The sequence below is a fragment of the Oncorhynchus kisutch genome, linkage group LG14 (genome assembly GCF_002021735.2).
Source record: "Oncorhynchus kisutch isolate 150728-3 linkage group LG14, Okis_V2, whole genome shotgun sequence".
Lineage (NCBI taxonomy): Eukaryota > Metazoa > Chordata > Actinopteri > Salmoniformes > Salmonidae > Oncorhynchus > Oncorhynchus kisutch.
The window spans coordinates 23,177,429-23,190,506 of NC_034187.2; the positions used below are offsets into that span (position 1 = coordinate 23,177,429).

Sequence of the window (13,078 nt, forward strand, 5' to 3'; positions counted from 1 at the left end):
TAACAAAAGTGAGCTCACGGTGGGATACTGGTCAGATTCACGGGCAATTTATCAACTGCAATATCCATGATTCTCCTCTGCTACCCTAGGCCTGCTTAGCTTATCTGTTTGTATAGCGGAGAATCTCATGTTCCCTGGGACAGAGTTACCACAATAAGTGTATTATCATCAAGTAAAAACAGCCACAACCTCCCCCAACTCCCCAATTGCCAGGTGCAAGCCAGGGAAGAGAAAAGGGACAACAAGCTGTCTGACATCTTTCAGTCAAAGATATACTAAAACAAATGTAATTTTCACTAGACCTCATAATATTTTACCAATCGGCCATCAGTGCTTCACAAGACTACATTAAAACTAGGCTACATCGCCTCCCGAGTGGCACAGCGGTCTAAGACAGTGCTGGAGGTGTCACTACAGACCCGGGTTCGATCTCAGGCTGTGTCGCAGCCAGCCGCAATCGGGAGACCAATGATGCAGCGCACAATTGTCCCAGCGTTGCCCTGGTTAGTGGAGGTTTTAACTGGCCGGGATGTCCTTGTCCCATCATGCTCTAGCGACTCCTTTCCTTGTGGCGGGCCGGACGCATGCACGCTGACTTCAAATGCTAGTTGTACGGCGTTTCCTCCAACGCTGGCTTCCAGGTTAAGTGAGCAGTGTTTCAAGAAGCAGTGCTGCTTGGCAGGGTCGTGTTTCATGGACACATGGCTCTCGACCTTCGCCTCTCCTGATTCCATAGGGGAGTTGCAGCAATCGGACTAGACTGTAATTACAAATTGGGGAGTAAAATGTTTTTAAAAAACTAAAAAAACAACTAGGCTACATCAAATAGTGTGGTGACTTTGAGAGAACTTTGAGTTGATTAAATTGCATCAAACAAATTCAACAACAACGTTAAATTCCTGTGTATATTTCTCCATTTACAGTGGCATAATCATGTCAGTATGGCTGATATTTTATGTTTAAAATGGCACTTCCGATTTGAACCGTGTCACGAACCGGCTCAAAGCCCGTAACAAAAGGGAGACAACGTGGAGATAAGGAGTAACAAAACATGTATTTATTAAATAAGTAACCAAGTACAATGGTGTGTGTAATCAGTAATCAGTAGTGTAAGTGAGTGTTTTGCATGCATGAATGTGATAATGCAGGGTGTTGAAAGATGCCAAAGCAAACAATCAAAAAACCACCACGATACACAACAAAATCTAGAAAGGTGTCTGCATGGAGAGTCTTTTCCATGAATGGAGAATTGTTTTTTTTAATCCTGGGACACACCGGGCCCAGGTGTTTCCCATGTAGCTGACGACCCTCCCAACTCCGCCCACCGGCATCCTAATAAGGAAACAAGAACAAAGAGAGAATACGGCAGACAGAGTGGGAGGGTCGTCACAACAGGAATACCTGAATCCCGGTCATTTCTTGTAATTATCACTGGAAAATATTCAACCTTAAATTGTGCGTGTTACAAAAATATTTGAATTGATTTCAGTAAAGCCAATTTTTACCCATCTGCAGCAATAGTGGAATATCATCTGTGGTGACACAGAGCCTGACCTTGAAAGACTCAGCAAAGATCAACAACAGAGTCGTTGGTAAGGAACATGAAGGCATGTACTGTACTATCAGGAAGTGTGAGTGTTGTGTTTGTTGCGATCTGTGATGGCTCTTGCTAAAAATATCCCCTTGTTATAAGAGCTGCATAGCATTGTGTTAACAATTACATACTGATACCATGAAAGCTGTCAGTTTATAACATTAAATTCAGCTCATTTGGCTTGGGTCATGACCCTGTCGTTTGGCCATTAAATGTCAAGTAAAGTGTCAATTATTAAGCAGATAACATGAGTTGAAGGGAACTTCTTGAAGGATTTTCCATACCTGTTCTTTTCTCCCTGTACGTTGACGTAGAGGTTGAAACCAGCCGCATTCAACCCCTTCGTATGGAGTACCCAGAGGACAAGGCTCCTACTCAGACCAAAGAAGCTGTGCTGAGCACGCTGCGAGACCTCAGCGGTCTGTCTAGCACTGACCAGGGCCAGAGGAGGCCAGGTCTCTTCCAGAAACTGGTCTCCGAGCTCCGTTCCCTTAAGAACGAGACACTGAGCCCGACTGTGGAAGAGATGATGGTGGAGGGTGGTATGCTGACCTGGCAGGCCCTGGCCCAGTGTGGAACACCAGAGTGCACCAGTGCCATCCTCCAAGTCATCAGGACGATGGACAGCAACGCTGTGGAGGGGGATGCCTTTGTGTACGCCCTTAGCCTCCAGTCGAGCCCTGATTCCCACCGGGTCAGAGATATGCTCAGTGTGGCCCAACACAGGCAGAGCAAAGCCATTATGTACGCTCTGGCAAACACAGTCAGGAAGTAAGTGAAATTACACTCTTTACTATTTTAACTCTACCTCAAAATAACTGAAATCATCGATATCTCATCAATTGCCTTTTTTGTGAGGGGGGAATATCGTTGAAGTTTATTTGACTGTAACCATAACAGCTTTGTAACTTTTTAGATTTTGTTATTCAATTAATTGTTGAAGCTAACCACCATAGGGCAATAATTACCATCACAACTAGGGTTGCAAAACTTTCAATAAATTCTCTGGTTTTCCCGAAATCCTGGTTGGAGAATTACAGATTTCCTGCTTAATGCTTATACTCCTCCAACCGGGATTTCAAGACAACCAGGGAATTTATTGAAAGTGCCCAGAATTTTGTAACCCTAGTCACAACACGATTCAGCACTGTTAACATATTCCCAACACTCATCTGCAGGTTCCACCCAGGACATCCCACCGCTGAGGTCAAAGATGTGAAAGAGTTCATGGATACCATGTTGGGAGACTGCTCAGGGAATGAGGATATGACTTTCCTGACACTAAGGGTATACAACCGCTTATACGCATTATTAAAAGTATTGTTTTAAGTATTGTGTTGTTGTATACCTAACATACATATACAGCTAGTCAGTATTGCACCCTGCAACTTAATTCTTTAACAAACATATTCCAGGTAGTAGGTGTAATGGGTAAAGCTATGAAATCTACCGGTGATGTTGGTCTGGGCTTGAAGAAGTCCCTCATGAACTGTATGCAGAAGGGGGCTTCTCTATCTGTCCAGAAGGCAGCAATTCAGGCCTTCAGACTCATGGACATCGACCAGGAGGTGATTCAATGCCCACCACCATACCCACCACCTAAACCTACTCAATAAATTCTCACCGTTCTTCTTTGAGTTCTCTTCAGTTATATACTTTTATTACTTAGCACACTGTTCATAATCCTATCAATAACAATCTGTACGAATAAGCTAAAAGGTTTGTGCTGTGAATGACAGGTCAGAGAAAGTCTCTTGGAGGTGTACCAGGATGCTAAGAACCCCGTCCAGAAACGTGTGGCAGCTTATCTGATGCTTATGAAGAGTCCTGACGATGCACTCCTTAGCAAGGTGATCACCACGCTGAATGACGAGCAGGACCCACAGGTCAGGAGCTTTGTGGCCTCCCACCTTGACAACATCCGGCACTCTGATGATCCCAAAACGCAGCAGTAAGTGACTGTTTTCTGTATGATATGTTCAGTCACTCCCTATTAGTTTATATACATAGTTTACAAGGTTAACTTAATATGTGTGATCACAGTGGTAGAAGGTGTCGTTGTTTTCTGCATCTCCTACTGTATATGTTTTTGACACCTGTGTAAGAAAATCATCTTCATTTAGTTATATTTTTCATATGTCTGTCCAGCTACAAAATCATGGACATGATTGTGTCCAATAGAATCACAGCAACAAAAGAATACCCTTTATTTTCCCAATCCCCATAATCACTTGTGCAACACAAACAAGTTGTGGGTTCTGAAAAGCGCTCTCTCTCTTTTCCTCAAGAACAAGACAGTATATCGAGGAGGCATTGCAAGACCATCAGCATCCTGCTAACCCCTTCACCACAATGTCCCGCAACTACAAAATGGACACTGCCATGGGCTCCATGAAAGGCAACATGATCTTTGATTCCACTGACTCCCTGCCAAAGGAAGTCCTGCTGGAGACCACCCTCAAAGCCTTTGGGTACAATAGTGACATGTTAGAGGTAATGTTTGAAAAGACTTTAGAAACTTATTTGGTAAATATGATACAAAAAGTGTATTTATCTAATAAATGAAAGAATAATTGCATCTATATTGGTGTGATTACATTGATATCTTGTCTCCCCTTTATGTGTTTTAAGTTTTATAACGTATTCACTTCTCACTTCTTTTTTTAAGGTTGGTATTGAAGGTAATGGATTTGAAGCAAGACTTGAGGCCCTTTTTGGAGAGCAGGGTTTCTTCCCTGACTCGGTCTCCAAGGCCATGTACTGGGCGGGTCACAAGATGCCAGACTCAGTCAAGCAGGTGCTGGAGAACTGGATCCCCCCCTTGAGGAGTGACAGAAGGAAAAGACAGGTAAAAGTGTATTATTTTATGAATTGATGTTCAAGGAATAGTTTTTTGGTTTGGCCTTTTAAGGACATGTTTAATCCTTCATATCTTACAGGCTCCACAGGACCTCATGAGAGACATTGGACAGAACTTCCAAAAGCTTGTCAGGGAACTTCGCTCTCAAGACTCCCCTGAGGCTATGGCATACCTAAGGATTCTTGAAAATGAAGTTGGATACATCAAGTCCAGTGAGATGGAACACATGGCCCAGAGCCTAGCCATGTACGCTGAGGTGTTCTTCAAGATCATGCCTCTTAAGGTAAATCATGGTTGACTGAACAGCTCTTTCTGAAGGAAAAAACACATACAATCCCATTGAAAAATGGTGCTATTGTTTTTGGTATGTGAACTAAGTGCGAACTAGATAACTCAACAAAACAGGAAATTACAAACAGAGCTAACCCACTGGACCTGGACTGGTTGAATCAACATTGTTTCCACGTCATTTCAATGAAAGTACACTGAACAAAAATATAAACGCAACATGTAAAGTGTTGATCCAATGATTCAGGAGCTAAAATAAAGGATTGCAGAAATTTTCCATAAGCACAGAAAGCTTTTTTCCTCTCAAATATTGTACACACATTTGTTTACATCCCTGTTAGTGAGCCAAGATAATCCATCCACCTGACAGGTGTGGCATATCAAGAAGCTGATTAAAGGCCTACCGGGTGGCGCAGTGGTTAAGGGCACTGTACTGCAGCGCCAGCTGGGCCATCAGAGACTCTGGGTTCGCGCCCAGGCTCTGTCGTAACCGGCCGCGACCGGGAGGTCCATGGGGCGACGCACAATTGGCCTAGCGTCGTCCGGGTTAGGGAGGGCTTGGTCGGTAGGGATATCAGCGTTCAATTGGCATGCAGGAATGTGCACCAGAGCTGTTGCCAGAGAATTGAATGTTCATTTCTCTACCATAAGCCACCTCCAACGTTGTTTTAGGGAATTTGGCAGTACGTCCAACCGGCCTCACAACCTCGCCCAGGACCTCCACATCGGGCTTCTTCACCTGCTGGATTGTTTAATACCAGCCACCAGGACAGCTGATGAAACTTTGTTTGCACAACTCTCAGAAACCATTTCAGGGAAGCTCTACTGGGTGCTAAGCGTCCTCACGAGAGTGTTGACCTGACTCTAGTTCAGCCTCATAACCGACTTCAGTGGGCAAATGCTCACCTTCGATGGCCACTGACACGTTGGAATCCCGGGTTTGAGCTGTACCAGGCAGATGGCAGACAGCGTGCATGGCGTCGTGTGGGCAAGCGGTCTGTTGATGTCAAAGTTGTGACCAGAGTCCCTCATGGTGGTGGTGTTGCAGGCATAAGCGACGGACAATGAACACAATTGCATTTTATCAATGGCAATTTGAATGCACAGATACCGTGACGAGATCCTGAGGCCCATTGTCGTGCCATTCATCCGACGCCATCACCTAATGTGTAACGGCTTTCTTCCTGGGAAGGAGAGGCGGACCAAAACGCAGCGTGGTTAGGGTTAAACATCTTTAATAAAGACGAATACAGAGAAAACACTACAAATATACAAACCAATAAATGTGAAAACCGAAACCAGTCCTGTGTGGTAAAACAAACACAGACACGGAAATAACGACCCACAAATCCCAACACAAAACAGGCTACCTAAATATGGTTCCCAATCAGAGACAATGACTAACACCTGCCTCTGATTGAGAACCATATCAGGCCAAACATAGAAATAGACAAACCAGACACACAACATAGAATGCCCACGCAGCTCACGTCCTGACCAACAATAAAACAAGGAAAACACACAAGAACTATGGTCAGAATGTGACATAATGTTTCAGCATGATAATGCAAAGCCCCATGTCGCAGGGATCTGTACACAATTCCTGGTAGCTGAAAATGTCCCAATTCCATGGCCTGCATACTCACCAGACATGTCACCTATTGAGCATGTTTGATGTTTGGGATGCTCTGAATGGACGTGTACAACAGCGTGTTCCAGTTCCCACCAATATCCAGCAACTTCGCACAGACATTGAAGAGGAGTGTGACAACATTCCACAGGCCACAATCAACAGCCTGATCAACTCTACTCAAAGGAGATTTGTCATGCTGCATGATGGTGGTCACACCAGATACTAACTGGTTTTCTGATCCATGCCCCTGCTTTTTTTTAAGGTATCTGTGACCAACAGATGCATATCTGTATTCTCAGTCATGGGAAATCCATAGATTAGGGCCTAATTGATTAATTTAAATTGACTGATTTCCATATATGAACTGTAACTCAGTAAAATCATAGAAATTGTTGCATGTTGCATTTTTATTCAGTGTACGTAGAACCATTGTGGAATAGACGTTGAATTGATGTCTGTGCCCAGTGGGAAATTTGATTTCAATTATCTCCATACACTAATTGAGTTAAAGTGAACTTACCCACACCAAAAGCAGTGTCGGTCGGTGATGTTTAAGATGAGGGAGGACGATTTTTTTTGTTATAAGCATACCTTATTTTTATTACAGCATATTGGCTGACTGTCATTCATATTCCATTCACCCAGCTCAACGTAACGTCGATAGGTTTAGGCTACTACATGATACTCTAATTTTCCCTATACCTATCATGAGGTTGCTACGACTTGGCCTATGAATTAAAGTTTACAACTTAGGTGCAAAATTAGAGTAGTCAAGGTGACATTCAATACTGCCTTTCACACTCTTGCCTGCATCTAGATTATCTAGGGTGTAATCATTAGTCCAACAGTTGCAAACGAGAGTTTCAATTGGATAAATTCAGGTATGTTTATCACACGCAAACAAAGCTCACAGCATGATCATTTTGCTCATTTTACAATTACTTCTCGCATCTACGCGTTCTCCTCCTCTCACCTTTTCCCTTCGCTTGTGGACTTCAGTGCACAACACATCAGCTGTCTGTGACCAGGCGAAAAAACCTTTCCAAGCCAAACCTTCATATCATAACCGCTAACCGCTACACACAGCTTACATCATTGTCACCATATTAGCTAATGTCATAGCTAGTCAACATACCTACTAGAACTAACGTGTTAGTAAACCCTCTACAGTCATGTGGTACAGTGTACAGTCAGCAAGCAGTTTAGCACTTACACCGGCAGGCCTCGATGGCAATGAATTAATAAATCCAAAATATTACCTTGACTTGGAAGAGTTCCAGTGTTGGATAGCCATTGCCAGCTAGCTAACATAGCATCCCTCTCTGTTTGAGCCGGCTATTTGAGTAGGCTAAACTAGCTAGATGCATTCGCTAGCTAAGTAAAAATGCAAGTGAAAAAAATACAACTAAATATGTCTCTCTCTCTCTTTCGCTTCTCCTTCATTTTTAATGAAATGAATTTGTTCAAAACTGTTCAACTGTTGTCTTTCTTTCTCTTTGACTCACCACATTGCATGCACTGCAGTGCTAGTTAGCTGTAGCTTATCATTCAGTAGTAAATTGAGTCTCTGATCCTTTGATTGGGTGGACAACATGTCAATTCATGCTGCATGAGCCCTGATAGGTTGGAGGACATCCTCGGAAAGTTGTCATAATTACTGTGCAAGTCTATGGAAGGGGCTTAGAACCATGAGCCTCCTAGGTTTTGTGTACCCAGAGGACGAAAAATAGCTGTCTTCCGGCTACACCATGGTACTACCCTACAGTAGGCTGTTGAGGCTACTGTAGACCTTCATTGCAAAACAGTGTGTTAGTATAGTTTTATAGTTTTATCTAAAAAGGATAACTTTTTAAATGTTTCACTATTTTAATTTGTATGAAATTCACTGAGGAGAATGTTCCTCCCCTTCCTCTTTTGAAGAGCCTCCACTGACCCCAAATTCCTTTTGTTTCAATTAACCTTATTCTCTTTATTTTTGCACAGGTCATGCAGTCTCTAATGTCGAGCACTGACAACGAGCTTTATGCCCACTATATCTTCCTGGATGAGAGCTTTTCTCTGCCCTCCGCATCTGGCTTACCCCTGAAATTCTCCTTGTCTGGTGTCTTTGCCCCTGGAGCCAAGGGAGGTCTGAGCTTCTCCCCTGGCATGGTAAGCTGCCTGCTCTTTTGTTTCTATTCAATTGAATGCATATGCCTTATGGAAGACTTTGAATGTATTCCAATCCTATTTGAACAAATTTTATGATTAATTTAGGATCTTAGGTTATTTTTAAGTGTGAATTATGCCTTTCTTACCTGTAGCAGCAGCTGTCTTTCATGCCATCTGTCGGTGTGGAGTTTATTACGCAAATGGGCATCCAAATTCCTGAGTTTGTGGTGGCTGGCATTGAGATGCACACCAACATGTACCATGAGAGTTCCCTGAACGCCAAAGTCACCATTAGCAGAAATGAGATCAAACTCTCTATCCCTGCACCCAAGGGAACCACTCAGCTATTCAGTGTCAGGTGGGAATTACTCTAACTTCTACTTAACATATGTCTACTTAAAATAATTGTTTTTAAATATAATTGGAACGTTAAGGGTAACTCACATACTGTTGTCAGTGTGAATCGCAGTACAGACTTAAGAATCCAGTTGTATCAAATGCCATCATCTTTTAACATAGAAAAACTTTACATAAACCAGCCTCAACTTGAATCAGTTATATTAAGCATTACTATGTAAAAAGTCATATTAAAGATTTTGTCATTATTTTCCTGCATCTCTTCAAAATCCAGCAACAAGCTGATGTCATTGTCCTCCACCCAGACTAAGATGGTGCCGTCGATAGGGGAGGGTATGACAGACTCCACTGAATGCCAGCCCCTGTTTACTGGTATGAATATCTGCACAACACTGCGTTACACCAATGCAAGCTCAACAGATGATGCTCCGTACTACCCCCTTACAGGGGAGAGCAGGTGAGAGTTGAGTCCATCGCCAGAATTTCCAAACACATTTGATTTCAACTGCATAATTTTATTGATTCAAAAGATAGTCTTTAAGAGACACATGTCTATCAATTCATTAGGCTTGCTGTGGAGATCCAACCAACAGACAAGGTAACAGAATACACTGCTGCCATTACTTCTGAAACTCTAAGAGAGGGTAAGGAGGGACGCCAGAAAGTGGACTCTCTGAAGCTAACCCTGAGGGCGTCAGGTATGTGTGTCAAATTTTTAAAAAAAGAACAAATTAAGACTGGCAAATTATATAGATACCCCAATAGAATGTACATAACATGAATTGAGGCACATCTGTCCTCTTCATATTAGGTTCTGAGCCCACAGAGGCGACCGCAACACTGAAGTACAACCGGAACAAGAACACTCTGACCACTGAAGTCCATGTCCCTGATTATGACATTGAGGCAGGGATTAAGCTGGCAGTCACAGACAGCAATGTGAATGGGAAGAAGATACGTGGCATCACCTTAGATGTGACCAACCACAATATTCCACAGTTGTCTCTAGTTGGTCGTGCCAGGTAAAAGAAAACCCAGAATTATACTTTACCATTTTGGCAAGGTTGGTAATACTGTAACTAACATGCCTTTCTTTGAATGTTTATTAACTTAGACTTGAGTCCATGGAAAATGGAATGCTGCAAGTCCAGATGACCATCCCGGCCCTGAGTTCAGATGCCTCTGTTACTGCAACCCTGAAGAACACCGATGGTCTAGTCATGCAATTAGAGACAGCAGTCAATATTCCAGAGACTTCCTCCATGCAAACAGTCATTGTGAGATATGGTAAGTGTCATACAGCCTTTTCTCTGTACTGTGTGACCCGACAAAGGCAATTGCTAAATGTAACTACAAACAGAAATTATTCAAGTCTTACATGTGGTTTTCCCATACAGATGACAACAAGTTTGAGGTGGAGATGAAGTCTGACCTGAACTCTGAGATCCCAAAACTCATCCCAAACACAGAAGATTACCAGAGGGCGCTACAAAAGTTAATTGATGACATACTAGATCAGAAGGTGGCTAAGACTGATATGAAAGTGCGGCACATTGTTACCAAAGCCATTGAGGTAAGAGTTGTGTTTTTAAAATACAGTGAGTTCCAAAGTAATGGGAATAATCACTTCTATATTAATAAGGATGCTACCATGATTACAGCTAGTTCCAAATGAATTGTGAATATTGATGAGTGAGAAAGTTACAGACGCACAAATATCATACCCCAAGACATGCTCACCATTACAATAACTGGGGAGGTTAGCATTTATTTTATTTTGAGGGGAGGTATGATATTTGTGTGTCTGTAACTTTCTCACTTATCATTATTCATGATTCATTCAGGACTATCCGTAATCATGGTAGCATCAACATTCATGTAGAAGTGTTTAGAAATATATTACATTTTTATTTACAATAAAAGTCACTCCAATTACACAATACATTATTTATCCTTAATTTCTATTGGGCACAAAATAATCTGAAACACAACCAAAACAAATAGAAAATGGATCTGTAACGGCCATTGTTGGTGGAAGAAGGTGAGGACCAAGGTGCAGCGTCGTGTGTGTCCATATTTATTCAAATGAACACGGAAATAACAAAAATACCAAAGAGAAGCGACCGAAAACAGTTCTGGCTGGTGCAGACACACAACAGAAAACAATCACCCACGAAACACAATAGAAAACAGGCTCCCTAAATATGGTTCTCAATCAGGGACAACGATTGACAGCTGCCTCTGATTGAGAACCATACCAGGCCAAACACAGAAATAGCAAACCATAGAAAAACTAACATAGACAACTCACCCAACTCACGCCCTGACCAAAGGTGCGGACTCCGGGCGAAAAAACCTGAACTTATAGGGGAGGGTCTGGGTGGGTGTCTGTCCACGGTGGCAGCACCGGACAGGCGGGAGACTCCGGCAGCACCGGACGGACGGGAGACTCCGGCAGCACCGGAAAGGCGGGAGACTCCGGCAGCTCCGGAGAGAAGGGCGATTCCGGCAGCACCGGTGTGACGGGTGATTCTGGCATCTCCTGGCTGAAGGACGGCTCCGGCAGCTCCTGACTGACGGACGGCTCCGGCAGCTCCTGACTGACTGACGGCTCCGGCAGCTCCTGACTGACTGACGGACGGCTCCGGCAGCTCCTGACTGACGGGCGGCTCTGGCAGCTCAGGACAGACGGGAGACTCTGGCAGCTCAGGACAGACGGGAGACTCTGGCAGCTCAGGACAGACGGGAGACTCTGGCAGCTCAGGACAGACGGGAGACTCTGGCAGATCCGGACTGGAGGGAGACTCTGGCAGATCCGGACTGGAGGGAGATTCTGGCAGCGCTAGACAGGCGGGAGCATCAGTAGGGAGGAGACGGAGAGACAGCCTGGTGTGGGAGGCTGCCACCGGATTCTGGTGCGTGGAGGTGGAACCGGATAGACCGGACCGTGAAGGCGCACTGGAGCTCTCGAGCACCGAGCCTGCCCAACCCTACCTGGCTGAATGCTCCCCGTAGCCAGGCCAGTGCGGCGAGGTGGAATAGCCCACGCTGTGCTGGCGAACCGGGGACACCATGCGTAGGGCTAGTGCCATGTACCCCAGCCCTAGGAGATGCACTGGAGACCAGATGTGCTGAGCCGGCTTCATGGCACCTGGCTCGATGCCCACTCTAGCCCGGGCAATACGAGGCGCTGCTATGTACCGCACCAGGCTATGCCTGCACACCGGGGACACCGTGCGCCTCACGGCATAACACGGTGTCTGCCCGGTCCACCTCTATCCACGGTAAGCACGGGGACTTGGCTCAGGTCTCCTACCTGACTTAGCCACACTCCCCGTGTGCCACACTCCCCGTGTGCCCCCCCCAATACATTTTTGTGGCTGCCTCTCGGGCTTCCTTGACCGCCGTGCCAACTCCGTTCTCTGGTATCCCTCCTCACATTGTTCCAGAGAATCCCAGGCGGGCTCCGGGACTCTCCCTGGGTCGACCGACCACCTCTCGATTTCGTCCCATGTTGTAACCTCCTCCAGATAGCGCTGCTCCTTACCACGCTACTTGGTCCTTTGGTGGTGGGTGATTCTGTAACGTTCGTCGTCTTCCTCTGATGAGGAGTAAGAGAGGTCGGAACAATTTACAGCGTGGTAAGTGTCCATTTTAATAAGACAAACTGAACACTACAAAAATACAAAATAACAAAGTGAAACAAACGAAACGGTCCCGTGTGGTAACTAACACAGAAAATAATCACCCACAACTCAAAAGTGAAACCAGGCAACCTAAATATGGTTCTCAATCAGGGACAACGATAAACAGCTGCCTCTGATTGAGAACAATACCAGGCCAAACACAGAAATCCCAAAACATAGAAAAAGGAACATAGACAACCCACCCAACTCACGCCCTGACCATACTAAAACAAAGACATAATAAGATAACTAAGGTCAGAACGTGACAGGATCAAACAAGTTTCTAGAGTCTCACGCTTTATGTAATCATTCTGTGCTATGAATATGGGAACAAATATAAAAATGTTCACTACTTTAATACACAATACAAATTTGCCCCAATACTTTTGGTCCCCTAAAATGGGGGACTATATACAAAAAGTGCTGTAATTTCTAAACGGTTCACACGATATGATTTCAAATACCCTCAAATTAAAGCTGACAGTCTGCACTTTAACCTCATTGTATCA

The 13,078-nt window shown here is 44.3% G+C and overlaps 1 protein-coding gene and 1 long non-coding RNA gene across 2 annotated transcripts in view; one reads left to right on the plus strand and one right to left on the minus strand.

Annotated features, from left to right (window-relative positions):
* Nucleotides 1–13,078, plus strand: part of apoba (apolipoprotein Ba) — a 43,773-nt gene that overhangs the window by 7,169 nt on the left and 23,526 nt on the right. The window contains exons 8-22 of the mRNA XM_020501358.2: nt 1,516–1,592; nt 1,909–2,365; nt 2,773–2,881; nt 3,010–3,162; nt 3,334–3,545; nt 3,883–4,087; nt 4,263–4,442; nt 4,534–4,737; nt 8,359–8,526; nt 8,679–8,884; nt 9,158–9,340; nt 9,451–9,581; nt 9,695–9,905; nt 9,998–10,170; nt 10,281–10,456. Of these exons, the coding sequence (XP_020356947.1) occupies nt 1,516–1,592; nt 1,909–2,365; nt 2,773–2,881; nt 3,010–3,162; nt 3,334–3,545; nt 3,883–4,087; nt 4,263–4,442; nt 4,534–4,737; nt 8,359–8,526; nt 8,679–8,884; nt 9,158–9,340; nt 9,451–9,581; nt 9,695–9,905; nt 9,998–10,170; nt 10,281–10,456 (2,845 nt within the window). The remainder of the gene's footprint in view (nt 1–1,515; nt 1,593–1,908; nt 2,366–2,772; nt 2,882–3,009; nt 3,163–3,333; nt 3,546–3,882; nt 4,088–4,262; nt 4,443–4,533; nt 4,738–8,358; nt 8,527–8,678; nt 8,885–9,157; nt 9,341–9,450; nt 9,582–9,694; nt 9,906–9,997; nt 10,171–10,280; nt 10,457–13,078) is intronic.
* Nucleotides 4,303–5,897, minus strand: LOC116353351 (uncharacterized). Its single transcript, XR_004202712.1, has 3 exons — nt 5,649–5,897; nt 4,627–4,766; nt 4,303–4,414 (listed from the first exon to the last, which is right to left on the minus strand). It is a non-coding gene; the product is annotated as an uncharacterized LOC116353351 (long non-coding RNA).